We start from the raw sequence: 25,622 nt of genomic DNA, 5'->3' as shown, positions 1-25,622 counted from the left end.
CAAAAATATACAGTTGCAAATACATATCAAACATGGTTACACATATTTACAAAGAAAGACGGTACACCGAGAGAGTTTTCATAGCTTTAATAATAATGATATAACTCATCCCAAACGGTGCCTGACAGGGCAGTTAATGGTAGCAACACGCTCGCAACACAGTATAAACGGGTCTGTTAAAAAAACACATCGTACTTGTAAAAATCACGGTAAACCGTCCTCATCTTCCTCCTTAGAAGCCATCAAAGTTGTCTTCCTCAGTGTCGGAAAGAAAACTTTGTCATATAGACGTCGTCCCACGCTCCCGCAGCCGGACTCGCGCCGTCACTGTCGCTGGAACTTTCATCCACTCCTGATTCTGTGCCCTCCTCTCCGTCACACAGCAGACCGGCTTTTCGGAACCCGTTGGTGATGGTGGATTTTTTTATGCTGCCCCACGCTGTCAGCATCCACTGGCAGACTTGCGAAAAAGTTGCCAGTTTTAGTGAAAAGATTTCTTGCCGCTAGTCAAGCAAAGAAGTTGCAGTCTTCCCCGGCGCATATATTCCACCGGTCTAAATCTTACCTTTTGTACTCGAGCGCCGCTGGCGGACGTTAGAAAAATTACATAAATTGGCCGCATCACTGATTAAGCCGCAGGGTTGAACATTTGGGAAAAAAGTAGCGGCTTATAGTCCGGAATTTACGGTACTCAGTATTAAATCCAATGCACACATTTTAGGAAAGTGATCAAACTGATTAATAAGATTTAACATTGTGGCTAAATTTACGAAAAGCTAACTTAAACTAAAATAATTCCTTATAAACGTATTATAACGAATGTTCTCCAAATGAAAAACGACGCAATAAGCAACAAAAACTTGTGCAGGGATTTTTGTATATTTATAGCTAAATACCTATCCTTGGACTAACAGAACCATAGGATATTTAAAGTAATAATAATAAGAAGAAATAGACAGTACGCATTACTTCAAGCCTCCATTATTTATTTAAATTATAATCAAAAATATATTAAGATAAGTATTAATGTGACCATTTTTTTATACAAGTTAACCAACTTACATTTATCTCACTCAAGCATAACGGCCCGGCTTGGCGTTGCTGGGAAAGCTACTTGAGCGAGGTGGTTGGGGCCGTGGTTTGTTGAAAAAGTGCCATTAAGCCACTAGGGAGTGCCAAAGAGCAGTATGACCGCATGCACCTCCAGAGCCACTTGTACACAAAAACAGATGTTTATTGTTTTGGTTTTTTTGTATTTGTTGGGGATACCTTTGGGGATGCCTTGACACCAAACCCAGCTCAAAATGCCCCCATAGGCCTAAAGCACCACTGTGCGCATTTTCACAAAAATCGTTTCTGCTGTTTCGGAACTTATGGGCCACATACAAACACATACACGCACGCAAATCGAAATGTCTATAATAGTCTAGACATCCTAGAAGTCTCGGGGGACTAGATAGCTAGTTAACAAGTGCCTCACCTAGATAGAGCCCACAACACATCCCTCCAATCCAGCTTGAAGGACCAAATGTTAAGTTTAAACTTTAGTAGATACTCAAAATAAGAAGAGAATACATCAATGGATTTTGAATTTACAAGGAAAAACGGGGAATGGAATTCTCTTCTCTGAAGGCCCTTTTCCCTGTTCAAACTCAATTGATGTCTTCTCTCCTTGGTTGAGAGTCTAATAATAATAATAATAATTTCCTTGTATTGTCATTCTGTGTAACAATGTACACAGAACGAAATGTCGATTGCACCTGACCCGTTGTAGCGAGCCGATGCAGCCGCAGCCAACAGAGGGCGCCGCCGACCACTTTTTAAGTCTTAGGAATGACTCGGCCGGGGCGCGAACCCGAACCTCCCAGTCTCAAAGCGGGCGCCTTACCATCTAGGCTACTGAGCTGGTACTAAACCACCAATATGTTTTGCTTATCCCGTTGATCACAATCCCCCCAAAATTGAGCCACACTGCTCAAAACAACCTGAAAATATCATGCAATTGTGGACATCACTCGTAAAGTTTAAACAAACCTGTCTGTGTTGAGTATACTGTAAGTGCTTTTTACCCGATTTGGGTTATTTTACGGAGGTGTTTTAAGAGTGCACAGTCTGAAACATGAAAATGTTTTGTTTTTTGAATTAGGGCGTCAAAATCTACGACATCAGCACAAAGCAGCGAATCACCAACGTACTGCGTGACAATGTCAGCCTGAGGCCAGACATGTATCCGTGCAGTCTGTGTTGGAAAGACAACACCACTCTCATTGTGGGATGGGGCACCTCTATCAAGGTTTGCAATCGAAAGCGGATTCCAGCATGCGACATTGGTGTAATTAGGCATCCTCGTTTGCAGATATGTGTTGTCAAGGAGCGACTTCCAACGGAAATGAGGGATCTGCCCAGTCGTTACGTGGAAATAGGTATGGACAACTGCCATTTTATTGTATTTATAGTCGAATCACATTTATTTCGATAGCATTTAACCACAGTTGAGTAACAAAAGGGGCTGCACAGGCCACAATTACTCTATCCCCTGATCTGAAATCTACACGAGGGCAAGGAAAAAACTCAAAAAACCTAAGCAAGATATCTTGAGTAATAACTAAAATTTTGCAAGAAGTCTAAGACAAAGCTTCCCATCTCAGTCAGCTGGTTGATGCAGATGATGGACTCATACAGGTTCATCCTCCTTCGCTCAGCCACCAGCCAGTCACCTGGAAATGACAATAAAACAATAGTATGGGGTTGGCATCAATCATAAGCTCTCAGATGTAGGTGTGTCTTAAGTCTTGATTTCAACACTTCCATTCAGGTTGTAGATCTCATCTCAGAGGGCAGAACATCCTACAGGTCTGTGTGGGGAGTGCTCTCGAGCCTGCTGATTTCCTCTTGGCTCTTGCAGTCACAAGTAGACCAGCATTTTCTGAGTGAAAATTCCGAACATGAACAGAGTTTTGACTATATCAGTAAGATAAGAGGAGGCAAGACCATAAAAACCTTTGTATGTTCGTAACAGAACCTTAGAGTCACATTTTAACAGACAGGGAGCCAGTGCAAGACAGCTAAAATTGGGGTAATATGATCAAACTTTCTTGTCTTAGTTAAAAATCTCACCGCTGCATTATGAACAAGCTGCAAACGTTTAAGGTTAGACATCGGGAGACCAGAGAGCAATTTATGACAGTTATCAAGAAGAAGTTAGGAGTGACAAGATTAGATAGATTGAGAAATGAAATTGTGAGAGAGAACTGGAGTAGTAGTGGAACTGGGCAAGCGTGTGTATAAGAGAGTACTCGGTTGGTTTGGACACATGGATAGGATGGATGAGGAGCGAATGTTGAAGAGGATCTACAGAGCAGAAGTAAATGGAAGGAGACCAAGAGGAAGGCCGCGATTGATGTGGATGGATGGTGTTATGAGTGCTCTGCAGGAAATAGGTCTAAATATAGTGGAAGCTAGAGGGATGGGCAGGGCACCCGTATGATGCAGCAGGGGTAAACCAGTGAAAGCTGTCGGGCCCTGCTGTTGAGCAGAAGAGTGTGTTGTGTCACCCTGACCCGAGTGACAGGGCCGCTTTCTCTTGTCCCGTTTCATCTGGAGGGACGAAAGCATGACCAATTCGGGTGCCGAGGTGCTTAACTTGTTTGGGTGTTTGGGCATTAGGGTTGGTCATGGTCCAAAAATTTTTGGGTGTGTTCTTTGCTACTTTTTCCATTTTTATTTTCTTCGTTTTTGTATGTGTTTGTCTTCCCCTCTTGGGGGATATGACCAGGGTAGATAGATGGATAGATCAAGAAGAAGAGTAACAAACACATGAATTATAATCTCAGCATTGGATTGCAACAGCATCGGGCAACTCCTCATAATATTGCAAAGATGAAAAATAGCTATTCTAGGAACCTTTTGCACGTGCAACTAAAACAACATATTCGGGTCAAATAGGACACCTAGATTTTGACCTAGTCACTCTGGGTAATATTGCTATTGTGAAGTTTCGGAGCAGTGTTCGAGCACAGGTTTCAACAATAACCTGGACTAGGAATCAACATCTCACTAAAAACTAAGTACCATCAATCTTTTCATCTCTGTGAAGCGAGCCTACAAATTTACATAACTTAACTAGAGCAGGAGCAAATAGTGAGTGGTCTGTCTGAATGAGGGGAAAGATGAAACACATTCAAACGTAGTCTCTGTGTTTGTACAGTTGCTCCTTCCATCCAACGTCCTTACGATTGCATTTAATGTGATTCCGATTGTGCTTAACAGTCTCCGCGTTCGAGACTGAGTTCTTCATCAGTGGACTTGCTCCGCTGGCAGATCAGCTGGTCACCTTGTTCTTTGTGAAGGAGAACCCTGAAAACATGGTAAGGAATAGCTCGAGAGCTTTCGACAACAGTACTGATATTTGTTTGTGGGGGCAGGACGAGGAGTTTCTGGCGCGGCCTCGTCTCGACATCATACAACCTTTGCCTGAGTCCTGCGAAGAGATCTCGTCAGACGCCCTGACAGTGCGCAATTACCAGGAGAACGAGTGTCGTGACTACCGCCTCGGTAAGACCCCAATTGTAGACAAAGATTTAGACATTTTTTTTGTGTACTAATTCAATGCATTTATACATTTTGCATTTGAACCAGTACTCTGCCGATTCTCTTAAGGTTATAATAAATAGTCTTAAAAGCAAATACAAGAGCAATACCAATTATTGGTACTTATGTTGTTTTAATTGTAATAGTCCTTAATTTATTTTACAACTAAATTAAATCAACTAGGTCATCATTGTTCAGTTTAACAGATATTTTATAAATGAAATAGTTGGACAAATAACATCAATAATTCAAAACAAATGAAGCAGGGAGAATGGAATAAGAATAAAATGGTTGAAACTTAACTAAATTACAAGTAAAAATAATTTGTTATTTTGGTGGTATCTATGGTTTATAGCAAACCTCCACAAATTGTGATTTCCTTCAAACGCATGTTAAACTCAAACTTAGCAAAAAGAACCAAACCATGGCACTGTTTGACTTCACGTTAATCAATGCTAGGCTGTACCGACCCAAAACAGTTCAGTCAAAGCCTTCAAAATTGTCATTCTCATAGTCAACTTTACTGTAAGTATGCGAATTGCACAACATTCGGCACAGATTAAATTACTTCATCTCACCCTACGTGCAATAAATAACTCAACAATACGAATAACAACAAGTTTAAAAAGTAAGCATATGAAAAAAATATAAGGTATAGAATAAAAAATGTGCAAAGTATAAGCCGGGATCTAAATAGAGCAGCTCTGCATTGATTTGGCAGTAGGCAGAAAGTTGGGAAGGGGGTAGGGCAGGGAGAAAGTTCACAGTTCTGACAGCCTGATGGAAGAAGCTGTCTTTGAGCCTGATGGTTCTGGCTCAGCAACTCCGCAGTCTTTTCCCTGGGGGCAACGGGTTAAAGAGGCTATAAGATGGGTGGGTGGGGTCACCTGCAAATCTTGGTGGTTTTGCGGTTGAGGTGGGGGTTGTAGATGTCCAGGAGGGACGAGAGGGGGACTTCAATAACCGCTGGTCTCACAATGCGCTGCTGAGTTTTTCAGCAGGGCATGTTGGAGGCGCGCCATACCACACAGTGATCAGTATGCTTTCAATGGTGCTCCTGTAGAATGAGAGCATGATAGAGGTAGGGCCGTTGCTCTCCTTTGTTTGCAGAGAAAGTAGATCCGTTCATCTAAGTAGCCTAGAGTGTGCACAAGGGGTTAGCATTGCTCGTCACCCTTTTTGAGCAAGACGTAACTACCCGTCATCTTCTTTTAAATTAATTATTTTTCATCATTCTTATTCTGGAGTCTCAAGAGAAAGGACGCTTCTCACACTGGCCTGGAATTTATGAGTTTTTTCTTTTTCACTGTTTGGCAACAATGCGAGACGATATCTCATTCTCATCTCATCTCATTAGCTGCACCGCTTATCCTCAGTAGGGTCACGGGGGTGCTGGAGCCCATCCCAGCAATCATCGGGCAGTGGGCAGGGGACACCCTGAACTGGTTGCCAGCCAATCGAAGGGCACACAGGGACAGACAACTCGCTCGCTCATTCACACCTAGGGACAATTTAGACCGGCCAATCCACCTGAAATGCATGTCTTTGGAATGTGGGAGGAAACCGGAGTGCCCGGAGGAAACCCACGCAAGCACGGGGAGAACATACAAACTCCGCACAGTAAGTCCGTTAGCTGGATTTGAACCCACACAGGAGGTTCCCAAGACTTTAGAACTGTGCCGCACATGCGCTAACCACTGCGCCGCCGTGCTGCCCCTGCGAGACGATATGTTTGGCGTAAAAGCAGCGCAGCTCATCACCCTCAACACACCATCCCCACAGTCAAACATGGTGGTGGCAGCATTATGGTTTGGGCCTGCTTTTCTTCAGCAGGGGCAGGTAAGATGGTAAAATTGATGGGAAGAGGGATGGGGCCAAATACAGGAAAACTTGATGGAGTCTGGGATGGAGATTTGTCTTCCAACAAGACAATGATCCAAAACATAAACCAATAGCTACAATGGAATGGTTCACCAAAAACATATGAAGGTGTTAGAATGGCCAAATCAAAGTCAGGACCTCAATCCAATCGAGAATCTGTGGAAAGAACTGAAAACTGCTGTTCACAAACGCTTTCCAGCCAACCTCACCGAGCTGGAGCTGTTTTGCAAGGCGGAATGGGCAAAAATATCAGTTTCTCAATGTGCAAAACTGATAGAGACACACCCCAAGTGCCTTGAAGCTGTAATCGCAGCAAAAGGTGGCGCTACAAAGTAATAACTCAATGGGGCTGAATAATTTCGCACACCCACTTTTTCGTTTTTTATTCGTTAAAAAAGTTTAAAATATCCAATAAAGTTTGTTCCACTTCATGATTGTGTCCCACTTATTATTGATTCTTCACAAGAAATTACAGTTTTATATATTTATGTTTGAAGTCTGAAATGTGGCAAAAGGTCACAAAGTTTTAGGGAGCCAAATAGTTTCGCAAGCCACTGTATTGACTAATCAGTAACTGCACACTGTAATGCACTTCCAACTGTGTCTGCATACAAGGTGCACCGGTTTTTAAGGCACTCGTCCAAATTTCTGGCCTTAAAGTCCGTAAATACGGTAATTAAGTTTCCATTCATTCCTATGGGCTAAAATAATTGAGTGACATGAGTTTAACTTGCGGTGGCTCCCATCTGCAAGGAGTGCCACTTATTTGACAAGCTCTTAGATAAATGTCCACTCATGTGCACAGAGCATTCAGAGGGCGAGTCGCTGTTCTACATCGTCAGCCCTAAAGACGTGGTCGTGGCCAAGGAGCGTGATCAGGATGACCACATTGACTGGTTACTGGACAAGAAGAAGTATGAAGAAGCGCTAATGGCCACAGATATCAGCTTCAAAAACATCAAGAGACACGACGTGCAGAAGATCGGCATGGCCTACATCAACCACCTGGTGGAGAAAGGCGACTATGACGGCGCTGCAAGGTTAGCCTTTATAATATCTTCTGGCTTTTATACTGGGGCACTTCACTAGGTACACCTGTATGCCTGAAAAAAATCCCCAGATGTGATTTTGAATATTTTAACCTATTGACACATGACACCTAAAAGTTATCTGATTGGTGAGCGTTATCGAGCCTAATGAAAAAGACAATTACAGTGTAACCTCGGTTCTCGACCATAATCCGTTCCAGAACCCTGTTCGAAAACCGATTTGGTCGATCTCCGAAAATCGTTTACCCATTAAAAGTAATTTAAAATTGTTTTAATCCGTTCCAACACCCTGAATGTTTAACATGAACGTAAACATGAAGCTAACCCAGGCTAATCGTACGTTCGCGTTAGCGTAATCTTCCGTACGAAAGATTACGCTAACATGAACGTGTAAAAATAAAAAAGGATTATAAATAGGATTTCTTACCTTTGTGGTGGACGGTGGGGAGAGAAAAATCCTCAAAAGTTTTTCAACCTCTTCCAAAACTTGCGGCAGTTGCTCGCTTATAGCGCTAACTTCCTTAGCCGCATCACTCGATTTCACAGCCTCCTTATTCTTTACTATCGTACTGATAGTAGATTTAGCCATGCTCTATTCACTAGCAAGATCGGAAATTCATACACCTCTTTCATATTTAGCTTTTATGTCTTTCTTAAAGGCAATAGTTGGACGAACAATTTGTCTTTTTTCACCTGTCCTGCTTGCACCGACCTTCTTCGGAGGCATAATTAGGGGTTAAAACACCCGTACGCCGCTCAGCATCGCACCCTAGCGTACTGGCGTTCGAACTCCGATTTTTTGACCGAACAGCAAAGCAAGAATTTCTCGAAATTTTTGGTCGAACACCGATTTGTCCGAAATGAGAGGCGTTCGAAAACCGAGGTTCCACTGTATATTCCACCAACTTGGCAACAGTTTGTATATTTTTAATAGATATTTAATTAGTGGATAAATTATATACTTTATTTTTCTTACTGTAAACCCCCCAAAAAAAGGCCATTTGTGATAACCTTTTCATATATAGGGCAGACTGGACTATAAGGCGCATGGAAATATAACTACAGAAAGGGGATGGGTTGTACAAAAAATTAAAGTTGAGTTTTTCCTTGTGCGCATGTGGGTTTCAGCTCAAAGGATGGTGTAATTGTGGCCTGCGCAGTCCTTTGAGATATTTTGTGATTGAGGGCTACACTAAAAAATGTGATTTGACTTGACTAGACCAGTATGGATTAGATCTTAAACCCAAGAATAACCTGAAATTTGGGTGAGGTCAGGCCTAAAATGTCAATCATTACGTTCGGGCCGGGCCAGGCTTCTCCCTCGCTGACATTTTTTTTTTCATTATCCATCCGTCATTTTTCTTTTTTTGTTCCTTAAGGCGCTTTCTGTCTGTACTGGGTATCTTAAGGACGCACTGCTGCGGTGGTTTATGATCCAATTTTCTACCTTTCAAAACGAGAGAAGGCCTTAACTTTTTCCCATCAACACAAAATCAGTTAATGTGACCTCTGTAGAAAAAGAAATATTTAAGATGGAAATGTGTGTACACTCTTGTTTCATTAGAAAAGACAGGCTTCACATGCCGCGCAGTGCGGGGCACTTTCGAATCTCTGGCACAATTGGGGTTTTTGGATGCGCCTTATAGTCCAGAAAATTGGTGATTTACTTTCTTCTTTTTTAATTTTTTTCCTTTTTCTCACTTTGCTTTGTTTTACTATTTGTTATTTTCATTACTTGTCTTGTTTACTCAATTCCCCTTATAATTTTTTTTAGGTCTTTCATGTTTATTATCTTTTTTTTGTGTGCTCTTTCGTATTTTATTTACTAAAATGCATGCTTTCGTTGAACTGTCCATACTTATTTTAACCATAAAATTTCAAGTTCTGATTCAACTTCTGTCTTTTTAAGCTCATGCATTTCAGGACACAATGTGTGTACGTGTATGTTCCTAGATTTGCATAATACTGTACAGAGTTTTCACTTGCAGAAAGTGCCAAAAGGTCCTTGGGAAAAACATGGAACTTTGGGAAAACGAGGTCTACCGATTTAAGACGATTGGACAGCTGAAGGTCCGTCATAATGAAATTATGTCACAAAATGAACTGTTGCTTTAAAGTTTTCACTTGATGTCCCTTTTAGGCCATCAGTCAATATTTACCCAGAGGTGATCTGCGTCTTCGGCCGGCCATCTACGAAATGATCTTGCATGAATTCCTCAAGACAGACTACGAGGTACTTCTAATTCCTTTGTCATGTGTTTGGTATTTAAGCTAGTTTAAGTTGATTTCTTCTGCCTACATCACCACTCAGGGTTTTGCCACACTGATCAAGGAGTGGCCAGGTGAGCTTTACAACAACATGGCCATTGTGCAGGCTGTCACCGACCATCTGAACAAGAACCCTATGAACAGTACCTTGCTCACTACACTAGCTGAACTGTGAGTCGCATCGCCATATTTGGACTGTTTATATTTGACTGGGTCAGGGGGCGGGAACCTTTTTGACCCAAAACGCCATAAAAGCAAGAATATTCTATTTTTTGGAGACAGCTAATCCTTCAGCACATTTTGATAATTTGAACGAATTTATGGATTAATAATGCCAGAGCCTGTGTCCCCTATCTATATAAACATACTACTTAAAATTTGTCTCAATCCCCCAATTAAGAGTGTTAAGGCTTTTTTTGTCCTAATTAATGGTTTCAACACAAGGTGCAAGCAAAGTTATTTTGTAAAAATGTCACAAAATGCTGCAAACGAGGATACCAACATGTTTACCTTCGGTGCAGACGAAGCAGCGCGCGTACAGTGTGTATAGCCCTACCCATTCCTACTGCTCACCCAAAATAACTGTCCTGGGTGCTTTTCTAGAATAATTGGGTGTTTACAGTTGGTTCTGAGGGTTTTTGTCTTAAATGAAATGAAATGAAATGAAAATGATCTGGATTTATATAGCGCTTTTCAAGTCAACGACTTCCCAAAGCGCTTTACAGTGTGCTTCACATTTCCCAATAGCAGCCTTGTATTGCAGCCATGTAAGACGCTAACCTGCTTATTGGGGGCATTAGGGGTTCAGTGTCTTACCCAAGGACACTTCGACATGTAACACGGACAAGCCGGGATTCGAACTGGGATCCCTTGATCCCAAGACGAGCGCTCTACCTCCTGAGCTATGGGATATATATATATATATATATATATATATATATATATATATATATAAAAAGCAATGTACAACCAAATCGGGTTAGTAAACTTTGACTGTTAACTGGAGTTAAAACTGTGGCCTATACATCCTGGACTGAAACTTATACATTTTCACTCTTGTCCCAGCTTAGCACAATCTACATTCGGCTGAGCATGTAACAATTCAGTAGATATTATCACGCGTTCCATTTCATCTACGAGAAAAAATATACTTATGAAAAGAGCCATATATAGGGAGGTAGAGTGCTCGTCTTGGGATCAAGGGATCCCAGTTCGAATCCCGGCTCGTCCGTGTTACATGTCGAAGTGTCCTTGGGTAAGACACTGAACCCCTAATACCCCCATTAAGCAGGTTAGCGCCTTACATGGCTGCAAGGCCGCTATTGGGAAATGTGAAGCACATTGTAAAGTGCTTTGGGAAGTCATCGACTTTGAAAAGCGTTATTTAAATGCAGATCATTTCATTTCATTTCATATATGGCTTCAAGCCATAGGTTCCTGACCTGGATTGTGGCCTTTTGGCACACTTAGGGTTTCATGTTTTGTGTCCACTAGTGATGTGCTTCTCAGGTTGAATTCCTGAAGTGTGTGCCAAGTAACCTAGATGAGTGGTTCATGAACAGCAAGACAATACGCATGTAGCACGTGACTAAATCAGGAAATGATTCAATAGGTTTGAGTGTAGTAGAGCTACACTGAAGTTTTATGGTAGTAAATCCCAATAAATAGGCAATGCTTGATCACTCATCGAATATCACCCCATTTGCTCTGCATCGAATGCAGCTGGAATCGAACCCGGATGGTGGCGGTAAGATCACAAACTCTTATCCACAAACCCACTAGGACTGAAGACGTCAAAGCAAAAGGCAGTAGCTTTTTTCTCATAATCACATTCTTTTTACTTGTGCTGCCCCGTTTTACAACGTTGTTTTGGCCGAACGCTTTCCCAAAATGCTCCATTACAACGTAATGTTTTATTGAGATAAAATCAGACTTCGTATTGGTGCTTGAAATCTAGGAAAATGCTTGAATTTTGGGTGAAGTGCTTGAGAATGCTTGAAATTATTGCCGTGTTTCTCGGCAGTCTGACTCGACAGACCACGCTTTAAATGAAAAAAATACAAAGATGCTTTGAAAATAAAGCTGACATGGCAGTTTCTAAGGTGTTGTCATATAAATTCTAATGAGTCATGCTAATATGTTCATGCTAACAACTTCATGCTTACGATTACATGCTAACATCTTCCAGATCCAGCCCCAACTCTCTCAATTGCTGAAAGGTTTGTCTAATTATTATTGTTATTTTTACTCACTTTATCAGTGGGCCTGAACGCCAGAATATTTGTCAGACACAAAACTGGTCCGTGATAAAGAAAAGGTTGCTAACTTCTGGGCTTACTGCTTCATTTGTCTAATCAGCTACGCCCTTTGCATTACACAAAAGACCCCCAGAAAAAAACAAAATTGAGTACATGAAATGAAAACGATAAATGACATCGTCTTTCCTGCAGCTACACGTACGACCAGCGTTACGACCGTGCGCTAGAGATCTACCTGCGCCTGCATCACAAAGACGTGTACCAGCTTATCCACAAGCACAACCTCTTCTCCTCCATTGAGGACAAGATAGTGCTTCTCATGGATTTTGACAAAGAGGTGTCCTGCAGTCCCTCAACATCACGCTCGACATCATCTCCGATTCTCCCCCACCCCCGTTGTACCATTTGTTGTGTTTTTGTGTGCAGAAAGCTGTGGACATGCTTTTGGACAATGAAGACAAAATATCGGTGAGTGTCACTTCAGAGTTTTCATTTGTACAGTGGGTTGCAAAACTATTTGGCCCCCTTGAACTTTGTGACCTTTTGCCACATTTCAGACTTCAAACATAAAGAAATAAACCTGTTATTTCTTGTGAAGCATCAACAATAAGTGGGACACAATCATGAAGTGGAACGCACATTATTGGATATTTTAAACCTTTTTAACAAATAAAAAACGAAAAAGTGGGTGTGCAAAATTAATTAGCTCCTTTACTTTCAGTGCAGCAAACTCTGTCCAGGAGTTCAGCGAGGATCTCTGAATGATTCAATGCTGATCTAAATGACTAAGGATGATACATTGAATCCACCTGTGTGTAATCAAGTCTCTGTATAAATGAAACTGCACTGTAATAGTCTCAGAAGTCTGTTTAAAGCGCAAAGAGCATCATGAAGAACGAGAAACACGCCAGGCAGGTCCGAGATACTGTTGTGGAGAACTTTAAAGCTGGATTTGGATACAAAAAGATTTACAAGCTTTAAACATCCCAAGCACCACTGTGCTAGCAATAATATTCAAATGGAAGGATTATCAGACCACTGCAAGCCTACCAAGATCGGGCCGTCCCCCTAAACATTCAGAAAACTGATCAGAGATGCAGCCAGGAGGACTTTGATCACTCCGTATGAACTGCAGAGGTCTACAGCTGAGGTGGGAGAATCTGTCAATAGGACAACAATTAGTCGTATACTGCACAAATCTGGCCTTTATGGAAGAGTGGCAAGAAGGAAGCCATTTCTTAAAGATATCCATAAAAAGTGTTGTTTAAAGTTTGCCACAAGCCACCTGGGAGACACACCAAACATGCTCTGGTCAGATGAGAGCAAAATCGAACTTTTTGGCAACAATGCAAGACGTTATGTTTGGCGTGAAAGCTGCACAGGTATTCACCCTCAACACACCATCCCAACAGTCAAGCATGGTGGTGGCAGCATCATGGTTTGGGCCTACTTTTCTTCAGCAAGGACCGGGAAGATGTTTAAAATTGATGGGGCCAAATACAGGACCATTCTGGAAGAAGCTGTTTTGCAAGGAGGAATGGGCAAAAATATCAGTTTCTCGATGTGCAAAACTAATAGAGACATACTCCAAGTGACTTGCAGCTGTAATCGCAGAGAAAGGTGGCGCTACAAAGTATTTACTCAATGGGGCTGAATCATTTTGCACACCCACTTTTTGGGGTTTTTTTTTTTTGTCAAAAAAGTTCAAAATATCCAATAAAGTATGTTCCACTTCATGATTGTGTCCCACATATTGCTGACGCTTCACAAGTAATTACAGTTTTATATCTTGATGGTTGAAGTCTGAAATGTGGCAAAAGGTCACAAAGTTCAAGGGGGCCAAATAGTTTCGTAAGTGTGATCATGAACGTCACTGATGGTTTCCTTTGTTTTCTTGTAGATTGAGAAGGTGGTGAAGGAATTGGCAGATAGGCCTGAGCTTCTTCATGGGGTCAGTTCATATTCTTTATTGTCGAGTTTGCTCCTAAAGTCCTTTCACTTATCTCCTGATCCACATTTTCACGGAGCAGTACCTCCATAATCTTTTCAAACGGGACCACCATAAAGGCCAGAAGTATCACGAGCTGCAGATTGGCCTGTACGCCGAATACGACCGTCCAAATCTGCTGCCCTTTCTGAGGGACAGCACACACTGCCCACTGGAGAAGGTATTTGTTAGTGTAACCAAACTAGTAATAAGCGTAGCGTATGCACACTTCACTCTGCAAATCGAATCCGTGTCTTGCCACAATAATTCATCTTGTTACGTTTTTTCTTATGTAAATGCCGCTTATAACTCGCACCCCCCCAAAAAAATGTCTTTTGTGATATTTTGTTCATTGTGAGGCGTACCGTACTATAAGGTGTAAGGACTAATAATTACTATGCGGACGAGTGTTGTATTCTAAAGTGCCGTATCGATCAGTCGAAATATATCACTGATCACAATTGCATAACATTAGATCCAACGGGAATCGGACCCATATTGCGGAGTGGAGTGCACCCAATCCTGTTTACTTGACCACGAGATGACACACTAAAAGGCATCAGGTCTTATCTTATCATCTCAGTATATTTAGTCACAGTACCAAATTGTTGATGTTGTTATTGGACAAGGCCACGCAAATATTATCAGACATCTTGGGACAGCAAAGTCTGTACAAAGTGCACGATATTCTGAACTAAACGACGAAAAAGGCATTGTTGGAAGTAATTCGGTCGTTCTGACGTGAATCAAGAGAACGTCATTGAGGGAAGAAATTGAGTCGTCCTAAAATATAGAAAAAAACTCATGGCCGCACATATTCAAAACATTTGTCACTTACAATGCTTATTTGGCTGCAATGATGATACAAGCCAGAGGTGGCACCTATGAGTAAAAAAAAATCAAATTTTTAAGCTTAATTTCGTGTTAAAATCTATTTTATGTATTTTTTAAAAACGGTTTTCACACCTGACCAATTTTGATTCGCCATGTTCCTCTTGCAGGCTCTTGAAGTGTGCCAGCAGAGACACTTTGTGGAAGAGACGGTCTTCCTGCTTAGTAAGACAAGATCCTTTTGACCTCTTTTATGCTGTTGTGGTTTTAACACAAGCCACTCCTCAGGTCGGATGGGGAACTGCAAGCGAGCGCTGCAGATGATCATGAAGGAGCTGGAAGACGTGGACAAGGCCATTGACTTTGCTAAGGAGCAGGATGACGCCGAACTGTGGGAGGATCTCATTACTTACTCCATTGACAAGCCGCGTAAGGATTCCCGCGATTGTCCTTGATGCGGCGTGCCCAAAGAATTTCATATACAGCGGTACCTTTACATACAAGTTAATTTCGTTCCAGGATCATGCTCGTAGCTCGAATTGTAACGTGCACATTTTCCCGATAGGAAATCATTCAAAACTAATTGTCCCGTTCCCGACCTCCCAAAAGGATCAAAGTGCTATAGCTATTAAACACATCATCCAGATCTCTACAAACACATACAAATAGTTATCAAAAATACAGTAACAAGATAAATAAGATGATATTAACGAAATGAAATGTGAGTTTATTATGAGCATTAACCGTGATATCGAAGGTGAGGAGGAAGGTACGGCGCACAACTTTTGATAATACGTAAGCACTTACTGTACACTTAAAATGAAAGTTACTGTCACTTTAAATAAATGTAAACACACACACACAATTTTTACAGCATGATTTATTTTCTCTTGATTTTACCCTTTTAGCTGGACTCGCAGACTATCACTTTCTACAAGTCTTGAAAAGAAAAAAGAAAAAAACTTTTAAAAAGTGATGAAAAATGTGTCATTAAAGAGAGCTGTCACATGACCAGTTGCCACTTTTTTCTGGAGATATCTTTTATCAAGTAAAGCAGCAACTTCTACCCACTCAGCCACCTTTCTAATCTCCTATGTAGACGCCAGCTTCTCTGTTTCATCCTCCCCCTTCGCTGTTCTTTTGGAACAGGAAGATAACCTCCGCGGCTTTGTGATCGGCACTCGCTGCCTCCCAATTGTACTCCGTACCTTGGTCACGCACACGAACGCGGCACTCGTGTTTTTCCATGAATCTCCTTTTGTTCTCAGACACCTTACAGTTTATCTTTCGGGAACTCATGGCTAAGGTCACAAAAAAGTCATATAAAATGCGATTAAAGTAATGCGATTCAAACGAAGTTGCTGTGGAATACAGGTAGTCTGTAGGTATGAGTAAGGGCCCAAAATCAGGTGCCTGATGGCGGGAGACGCATGTGCAAACCAGACCGAGCTGATGGCGGTGAGCGGTCTCTAGTGGTTGTCTCTGGGACAGCTCGTGAACTGGATTTTCTCTCGTAAAGCTGACAAGATTTTTGTCTGAAAAAAACTTCATCTCATCTCATTAGCCGTACCGCTTATCCTCATTAGGGTCGCGGGGGGGCTGGAGCCCATCCCAGCCATCTCCGGGCAGTGGGCAGGGGACACCCTGAACTGGTTGCCAGCCAATCACAGGGCACACAGGGACAGACAACTCATTCGCTCATTCACACCTAGGGACAATCTGGACCGGCCAATTCACCTGAAATGCATGTTTTTGGAACGTGGGAGGAAACCGGAGTGCCCGGAGGAAACCCACGCAAGCACGGGGAGAACATACAAACTCCGCACAGGAAGTCTGGAGCTGGATTTGAACCCACGACAGGTTCCCATGACATGAACTGTGCCGCACAAGCGCTAACCACTGCGCCGCCGTGCTGCTGAAAAAAACTTGTGTATCGAAATTCTTCTGTGCAGTGTTGCTTGTATAAAGAGATACCTCTGTCGTTTGCTTTGTTTTACCTATTGGGTTTGACTTGGTTTTCTTCCATTTTCCAGCATTCATTACAGGCCTGCTGAACAACATTGGCACACACGTCGACCCCATTCTCCTGATTCATCGTATCAAAGAAGGCATGGAAATCCCCGACCTCAGGGACTCCCTTGTTAAAATCCTTCATGACTACAACTTGCAGGTCTGGGGTCACATTTACTATTCACATATCAAAATGAATAAATGGCAACTGAATTTACATGAATCTATTAAAAACCATAACAGATTACTGATAGCTACTCGTGTTTAACTGATAAACACGTTTGCTCAATTTATTTTAAATACAAATGGAATAATAGCAACAACATGAAACAAAAGCTAGAAAGACAGTGCGCCATTAAAGCATCACCCGCATTGAGACGTGATTGTTTGTTTGTAAAAGATTGTGATCCTGGCCCAACATGAACCGGCATGAGGGAGTAGAATGTCTATCTGGGAAAGCTGCAGAGTCAGCAAAACCAAAATAGCAGACTCAGCTTTTTTTGCAGTTTTCACATTTGGGGTAACCTACCAGACTACCTGTAAAAAACAGTGTTGGTATTTGATGTTGTACTAATCAGGGAGATCGGAATGTCTTTCTGGGGAAAATGCAAGGTAAACAAAACCAAAGATACAGACTCAGCTTTTTTTGGCACTTCTTCACATTTTGAGTAACCTACTTGACTACCTTTTAAAGATAGTGTTGATATTCAATGTCATTCTGGCCTGGAGGAGTGCTGTGTCTTTTTGGAAAAAAACTGGTGAGTCAGCAAAACCAAAAATGCAGAGTCAGCTTTTTTGTTGTTGCAGTTTTCACATTTGGGGTAACCTACCAGACTACCTGTAAAAAACGGTGTTGGTATTTGATGTTGTACTAATCAGGGAGATCGGAATGTCTTTCTGGGGAAAATGCAAGGTAAACAAAACCAAAGATACAGACTCAGCTTTTTTTGGCACTTCTTCACATTTTGAGTAACCTACTTGACTACCTTTTAAAGATAGTGTTGATATTCAATGTCATTCTGGCCTGGGGGAGTGCTGTGTCTTTTTGAAAAAAAACTGGTGAGTCAGCAAAACCAAAAATGCAGAGTCAGCTTTTTTGTTGTTGCAGTTTTCACATTTGGGGTAACCTACCTGACTGCCTGTAAAAGATGGTGTTGTTATTCAATGTCGTTCTGGTCTGAGAGAGTGTAATATCTTTCAGAAAAAAATGCTGAGACAGAAAAATCACAAGTGCTGAGTTGACTTTTTGGGGGGGCGTCTGGGTTTTTTTCTGCATATAAGTCAACCCTTCTAACTGTCTGCAAGAAATTGTGTTGAAATCAAATGCTGTCCTGGCCTTGAAGAGGGGAATGTCTTTCTAGTAAAAACTACTGAGTCAGCAAACCAAAAGGTGCTGACTCACCTTTTTGAAGGGAGGGGGAGTGGGTCGGTTTTAGCGGAGTATTTTTTTTGCACATAAGTAAACCCTTCTAACTGTCAGCAAGACATTACGTGTTGAAATGAAATGCCGTCCTGGCCTTAAAGAGGGGACTGTCTTTCTGGGGGGGAAAAACAGCTGAGTCAGCAAAAACAAAAGTGCTGAGTCACCTTCTTTGTGGGGGAGTGGGTCGGAGTTAGGGGAGTAATTTTTTTGCACTCAAGTCAACCCATTTAACTGTCTGCAAGACATTGTGTTGAAATTATATGCCATTCTGGCCTGAGAGGGGAATGTCTTTCTGGGAAAAATTGCCGAGTCAGCAAAACCAAAAGTATTGAGTCAGTATTTTGAGGGCATTTTCACCTCTACAGTGATCTGCGTGATTGCTCGTGAAAGATCCTGGCCAAACTTATTCTGGTTCGTGATGAAAGATGGCGGTCCTATCTAAACTCTTTCCCCATTTTTCTTTGGATATATATACATACTTAGAACCCAAACTAAAACATTATCTCCAATCCCAATATTTTTTATTCCAAACTCATGGTAGAAAAATCAACAAAGTATAACCCTTCCTCAACAGATTATGCTTCGGGAAGGTTGTAAAAAGATCCTGGTGGCTGACTCTCTTTCGCTGCTTCAGAAGATGCATCGCACACAGAGCAGAGGCATTGTTATAGACGGTGAGTGCACTCTCCTGACACGCAGCCATCTTAGGGCTCAACCAACTCATTGGTTCATCCTTTACTGCATTGCATGTTTTCTCACATCAAATGCATTCTCTAATCTGTAAGTAAGTGTTAAAAATTAGGGTTCGGGAACCACCGGGCCACGGATCGATACCAGGCCGTGGGTTCTTTTTTACTGAGCCGCACAGAAAGGAATAATATTTTCATGTATTTACTCATGTATAAACGCATTTTTATTCACCCCACAAAAAAACATCAAATATATACTAAGGTTTTACGATAGTCAGGGTTCCTGCAGACCCTTGAAAAGTCTTAAAAGGCATTAAAGTCACTATACCAAAAATAAGGCCTTAATGGGAATTTATATGTCTTGAATCCAATTTTCGAATGTCTTAGTAATGTGAACAGATAAATAAGGTATTTACAGTATACAGACTTACGAACGAGATTCCGGACGATTGTTCATAAGTTGAATGTGTTCGTAAGTCGCTTCACTGCTCTATTTTGTATGTTTAAGGTTTATACAAGAATGTTTAAGGCTTCTATAAGTAACCTGTATTGTTTTGCACTAAAAAATAAACATTTCATAAAAGAATATGCTCTATAAAGATAAATAAAGTTGAGTTTAACTTACTTTTGGAAGGTGCACTCGAAGAGGTCCTCCTCCCTGGTAGAGAGTGGACGAAAAAAAAGCGATCCAACCATTTTCTCTACCGCATCAAGCTTTCTTATTCCACTTTCATTTCAAAAGAAACGGCTCGCCTCTTCTTTACACCAACCATATTGAATGGATGCACGAGATATTAAACAATAAAAATATCAAAGTTCTTAGCGCGCTGGAGATACAGTATAGAATGTTTACTCACAAACTAGGAAGAGAAAGCGACCTCTCACAGCGCCACCACATGACAGTAGCGGCAGAAAGAAGCACTGCATTAATGTCCTGTACTCGGAAAAAGGTGCACTGAATACAAAATCTAACGTACAGCAATGTCCAGATATTTTTTAGACATCCCAAAGAAAATGATCGTATCTACCGTTTTTCGTAAGTCTAATGGGATGCTTCTGTATTCGAACTAAAATATTTAGTAAAAAAAGTAATTTCTAATGCATCATGTTAAAAATGTCTCATGAATGTAGCAGAAGAGTTTTATTGAATGAGTAGGTATTTGCCAGTTTAGACTAAGGATCAATGACTTACTGTAAAAAATCCTTAAGTGTTTTTCAGATGCAAATTTTCAACTGAACCGAAATGTGAACTAAACTAAATTAAAATAAACATTTGTTTAAAATTGCCAAAAATTCATCTTGTGTTTTGTTTTGTTTCGATTGTTTTTTTTAAATCAACTTGGTCTTAAATTTGATTTCAAAAGTCATTGAAAAAGTCTTTAATTTAACTTGCCTTACGCTGTAGGAACCCTTGGTAGTTTATTCCCGTATTTAAGCGTTGGACGGTGGACAAATCGCTGACCACATTTGCTCACCTTTCGTTGCAACAAGAATCGAACCCGGATCGTAGCGGTGAGAGCATCAAATACTAAGAACTTGGTTACTAGGATTGTCGATAACATCTGAATAGGCATTCGATTTTATCTCATCATCGGGTGGAAACATTTGTTGGCCTGGAAAGGGATATGGGTGCCACCAGGCTGTACTTGCCCAAGACACACCACAGGAAAAGATGCCCCTACGGCCTTAGTTGTTAAGTAATTCAGACTGTTTTAACTCACGGTGCCGCATTGTACAACTTTGTAATGGAGCATCATGGGAAAAAGCCAACGTGTTACCATGAGTAAAGTGTGATGATGAGATAAAATCCAACGCCTTTTCCTTTGTCATCTAGATATCTTGTGGTCTAGTGAATACACAGTCGATTTCGGCTTATTATTATTATCATTCATATGTTTAAAATTACTGTTAGTACTGTATTATTATTACTGAAGTCATTATCAGGCCGGGCCGCGAGAATATAGTCAGACATTAGAAAATATTTTAGACCACTGCTACGAATGTCTCAAGTGCTCCGTCTGTTATTCACATGTTTCATCTGTAATTGCCAAATAACTAAATTTTACATTATAATAGTAAAAGAAATAGTCTTTTTTTTTTATTTAATCAACCGATGAATTGGTTTCATCACTCAGATATCAAAAAAAGTTGGTCGAGCCCTTGTGTTTTCGTAGTAGAAACTGACATTTTTATGGGATTTTCTTTGCAGAGGAGAATATTTGTGAATCATGCCATGTGGCGATTTTACCCTCAGGTAAGTCACTTTTCTTAACATAGCCATGACCTCAACGATAAGATTGTTCACGGAAATAGTCAGAGAAGGAGTCTGCACACTAGTTCCACCAAATATAGTGCTTCTGATTAAGGATCGACCGATGTGGGTTTTTCAGGGTTGATACAGATTATTAGTATTAATAGGAGGCAGATAACCGATATTTGTAGCCGATATTCATTTCCTGTAAAAGCATGGAAATGTATTTGCTCCCTGAAACTGATTGCAGTAAATTAGAATTTCAACGCAACTAACATGACTTATCTTTCACAAAACAACTCACAGTTCAGAAAATAAAATTAGGCTTAGCAGCAACTGGTAGATAGATAGATAGATACTTTATTCATCCCCGAAGGGAAATTCACATTTCCAGCAGCATCCCTGAGCTGAGAACAGTACAATAATAAAGCCAAAAGAATACAATATACAAATACCCAGTGTGACGTGCAAATGCCCACTGTAGCGTGTTATATAGAGTAACTAAATAGTGCTACACAGAATACATATTGCAGTAAGATTCGGTAATATCCAATGTAGGTGGTGTGGATTAATGTGGGCCTTTACTCTGCCGGGTGGAGTTAAAGAGCCTCATGGCATGAGGAAGAAAAGATATCTTCAGTCTGTCCGTAGTACAAGACAGTGACAGCAGTCTGTCGCTGAAACTGCTCTTCTGTCTGGAGATAATGCTGTGTAGTGGATGCGATGGATTGTCCATGATTGACCTCAGCTTTTTCAGTGCTCGTCTCTCAGCTACTGTTGTTAGGCTGTCCAGCTCTTTGCCCACAACAGAGCTCGCTTTCCTAGCCAGTTTATTGAGACGAGAGGCATCCTTCTTCTTGACGCTGCCTCCCCAACACGCTGCCGCATAGAAGAGGGCGTTTGCCACTACTGTCTCATAGAATATTTTCAGGAGCTTTTTGCAGATGTTGAAGGAGGCCAGCCTTCTGAGGAAGTAAAGTCGGCTTTGCCCTTTCCTACATAGAGCTTCTGTGTTGGCAGTCCAGTCCAGTTTGTTGTCCAGCTGCACACCCAGGTATTTGTAGGTCTGGACAAATTCTACACACTCTCCCTTGATGGTTACAGGAACCGGGTGAGTTCTGGTTCTCCTGAAGTCCACCACCATCTCTCTGGTCTTGGTGGTGTTTAGGTGCAGGTGGTTTGCGTCGCTCCATCGGACAAAGTCCTGAATCAATTTCCTGTACTCCTCCTCCTGCCCGTTTCTGATACATCCCACGATCGCAGTGTCGTCGGCAAACTTTTGCACATGGCAGGACTCAGAGTTGTACTTAAAGTCCGATGCATATAGAGTGAATAGGAACGGAGAGAGAACGGTCCCCTGCGGAGATCCTGTGCTGCTAACCACAGTGTCCGATGTACAGCCCCCCTGTTTCACATACTGGGGTCTGCCTGTCAGGTAGTCAGTAATCCATTCTACAAGGTGTGAGCTAACTCCCATCTCTGTCAGTTTCCTACTCAGTAGCAGAGGCTGTATGGTATTGAAGGCACTGGAGAAGTCAAAAAATGTAATCCTCACAGCCCCCTTCGCCCTATCCAGGTGAGAGAGGGATCGGTGTAACATGTATACTATAGTATCCTCCACTCCCACCTTCTCCTGGTAAGCAAATTGCAGTGGGTCGATGGCGTGACGGACCTGTAGCCTCAGGTGGTGCAGCAGGTACATAAAGATATGAATATTCCCTGATTTTTTTTTTTCAAATAAATAAATCAAAATGCCAATTCAATCAACGCGACTTAAATTAACGTAAAACTAAAAGTGAATTGAAATTTCAACTGGGCTCGGGAATTTAAACGTGTGTCCACTCTTGTTTTAGAATCAGCGACAAATTAGTGTTATGGTAACAGCTAATCACTCAGCCTTCCACTTATGGGTGCATTTTATGCTCTCTCTCAATCACAAACACACACGCTTGATTGATGAACTAATGTTATGAGGAGAGCTAAAATATCAGTCTCCGCCTGAACACGCTTCACTAAACTTATTACTCGTTCTCTTAATTACACACAGAGGTGAGATCAGGCCTTAAAAAGCTAGCCCGACCCTGCCCGCGGGTTTAAAAGCCCGAACCAGCACACGCCCGACCAATTAAATTGATTTGAGGGACCAAGCTTGAACTAAACCCGAATTTTTACATTTTATCCATTAGTGGGAAGGGTGACTTTGGCTTTCTATGAAAACAATCCCCCCTGTCTCCGACATGGTTGCCGAACAGCGCCAAATTTTTTTTGTCAACGGAAAGGTGATTTTTGACCGTTCATGAAAACAAGCTCCGAAATTTGAGTATTGCGGGCTGGATTCCGGCAGGCCCGGGCCCAAGATCTTACCTCTAATCACACACACACACTTTGCTACCACGGACTTTTTTAGAATCTTGATATTATCATCGGTATTAATTCGCAGGCATGTCAGGACTCAGGAATTAGCAGAGCTGCCGCTCCTTACTCCGCTCTAACGTTATTCTTCCTGATTCAGTGGATTTGCCCCCGATGGCCTGTCCAATCAGAAGGCGTGGGCTGGGTAGCGTCCGACACTGAGGGAGGAAAGAGAGGGAGAGAGAGGCTTGTCTGAATCTGAGCCTAAACAATCAGCCCGTCGCATAAATAAAAATTCCGATTACCGTCAAAATCCTAAATATCTGCCAGATAATCGGTCAAACTCTACCTTTGATTGACCCCAATTTTGGTTGTAGATGTTCATGTAGGTTTTTTTTTCCCATGTTGCAGAAAAAACAAGTTAACAGGAGGGTGCATTGACTTTTTCCATCCACTGTTTTTAGATATTGCCAAAACGTTCAGCGTTGTGGTGTTCCATTGCAGACACATGTTTCACAAGGAATGTTTACCCTCAACTGGAACGGTAACAAATATTAAGACAGTATTGAGCAAGCACGAAAATGACATTTTTGCTTAATACCTCTCCCACCTCCCCTTTTTCTTCTGGCAGACTCCCGGAGTACAGTTTTGCAACATCTGCAGCGCAAAGAGACGCGGGCCAGGTGGTGGTATCCTCGAAATAAAAACATTATCGAATTAATACACACCAAAAAATGCTCTTTGTATCAATGCCCTATTGGAAATAATCAAATAAACCTTAAAAATTGTGATAAAATGTGGGTCATTATTACTTATACCGTCAATCTTTGCAATTCTCTCCAAGATAGCATGACTGAGATCGGCTGCTTGACATGTCGTGGAGTGCGTGCCCTGGAACTGAGAGGTCGAGGGTTCGATCCCTCGGCGAGTCACACTAGACTTCCGGCATTGGTATCCGTTTCCTCCTTGCCTGACACTCAGCATTCCAGGTTGCAGTCCAGGTTTGGGGCGGCAGTAGCTCAGGAGGTAGAGCGATCGTTTTAGGATTAAGGGATCCCAGTTCGAACCCTGGCTTGTCCGTGTTACATGTCGAAGTGTCCTTGGGTAAGACACTGAACCCTTAATACCCCCAATAAGCAGGTTAGCGCCTTACATGGCTGCAAGGCCGCTATTGGGAAATGTGAAGCACACTGTAAAGCGCTTTGGGAAGTCTTGACTTGAAAAGCGCTATATAAATGCAGATCATTTCATTTCATAAACCAGCCTATCACAGTCATGCACACAAACAGTCACGGCCACCTAACAAACACGCACAAAGCCCTCCGCAACCTGCCCCAGTGATGGCATTGGCTGTGAGCTCTTTGCTGCAGAACACAACGCGATACATTGATATCAATGACAATAAAGCCCATTCAATTCAAAATCTGCAAAGAATCGAAACCGTGAAGGGAGGAAATTGCTGAGGAACTTGCCAGCCTCCTCAGGAAGTACAGTCGCTGTTAAACTCTCCTGACCAGCTGTGTGCTGTTGAGGGTCCTTGTGAGGTCCTCAGTGATGTGCACCTCAAGGTACTTAAAGCTGCTCACCCGCTCAACTTCAAGCTCCTGGATAAATAGTGGCTGATGAGGTCTCCCCTTCTTCCTCATGTCCACTATCATCTCCTTTGTCCGTATTGAGGGCGAGGTTGATGTCCTTGCACTATGTCACCAGACTCGCCACTTCCCTCCTGTAGGCCTCTTTGAATTTAGTTTTAATTTAAATGTTATTTATTGTGGATTGGGTGGACTCTGATGATTTGATGATCTGATTGAACAGTTGAAAAATCAAGAATTAAGATGTTGCTATAGTTACTTTTTTACTTTTACTGAAGTAATTATTCGCATGACTGCTTTTTAAATCTACTTGAGTCATATTATTCTGAAGTAACGGTACTTTTACTTGAGTAGTTTGGGTTACTCTACCCACCTCTGGTTGACAGGCATGCATACCTGTCAACCTGTACGTTTTTGCCGTACAAAGTACGTTTGCTTTGC

General features: G+C 41.8%; 1 protein-coding gene across 2 annotated transcripts in view; it reads left to right on the top strand.

Moving 5' to 3' along the window:
- vps41 (VPS41 subunit of HOPS complex) overlaps positions 1 to 24,383 on the top strand; it is a 60,181-nt gene extending 35,798 nt beyond the window's left edge. The window contains exons 9-27 of one of the 2 annotated variants that reach the window (XM_088322480.1): positions 2,147 to 2,293; positions 2,357 to 2,423; positions 4,270 to 4,367; positions 4,425 to 4,554; positions 7,277 to 7,511; positions 9,509 to 9,590; positions 9,661 to 9,753; positions 9,832 to 9,959; positions 12,239 to 12,383; positions 12,473 to 12,514; positions 13,947 to 13,997; positions 14,077 to 14,214; positions 15,035 to 15,089; positions 15,153 to 15,293; positions 16,898 to 17,034; positions 18,872 to 18,971; positions 21,196 to 21,240; positions 24,054 to 24,133; positions 24,221 to 24,383. In XM_088322480.1, the coding sequence (XP_088178606.1) occupies positions 2,147 to 2,293; positions 2,357 to 2,423; positions 4,270 to 4,367; positions 4,425 to 4,554; positions 7,277 to 7,511; positions 9,509 to 9,590; positions 9,661 to 9,753; positions 9,832 to 9,959; positions 12,239 to 12,383; positions 12,473 to 12,514; positions 13,947 to 13,997; positions 14,077 to 14,214; positions 15,035 to 15,089; positions 15,153 to 15,293; positions 16,898 to 17,034; positions 18,872 to 18,971; positions 21,196 to 21,240; positions 24,054 to 24,133; positions 24,221 to 24,310 (2,004 nt within the window). In that variant the 3' untranslated portion in view covers positions 24,311 to 24,383. Of the gene's footprint in view, positions 1 to 2,146; positions 2,294 to 2,356; positions 2,424 to 4,269; positions 4,555 to 7,276; positions 7,512 to 9,508; positions 9,591 to 9,660; positions 9,754 to 9,831; positions 9,960 to 12,238; positions 12,384 to 12,472; positions 12,515 to 13,946; positions 13,998 to 14,076; positions 14,215 to 15,034; positions 15,090 to 15,152; positions 15,294 to 16,897; positions 17,035 to 18,871; positions 18,972 to 21,195; positions 21,241 to 24,053; positions 24,134 to 24,220 lie in introns of both variants that reach the window. The other variant, XM_088322479.1, reaches the window with a different exon arrangement.
- Positions 24,384 to 25,622: the final 1,239 nt, after the last annotated feature.

This window comes from Urocampus carinirostris, chromosome 18, assembly GCF_059441175.1.
Source record: "Urocampus carinirostris isolate Australia breed hairy pipefish chromosome 18, RoL_Ucar_1.0, whole genome shotgun sequence".
NCBI classification, from domain to species: domain Eukaryota; kingdom Metazoa; phylum Chordata; class Actinopteri; order Syngnathiformes; family Syngnathidae; genus Urocampus; species Urocampus carinirostris.
This window is presented reverse-complemented; position numbering and strand designations above follow the sequence as displayed.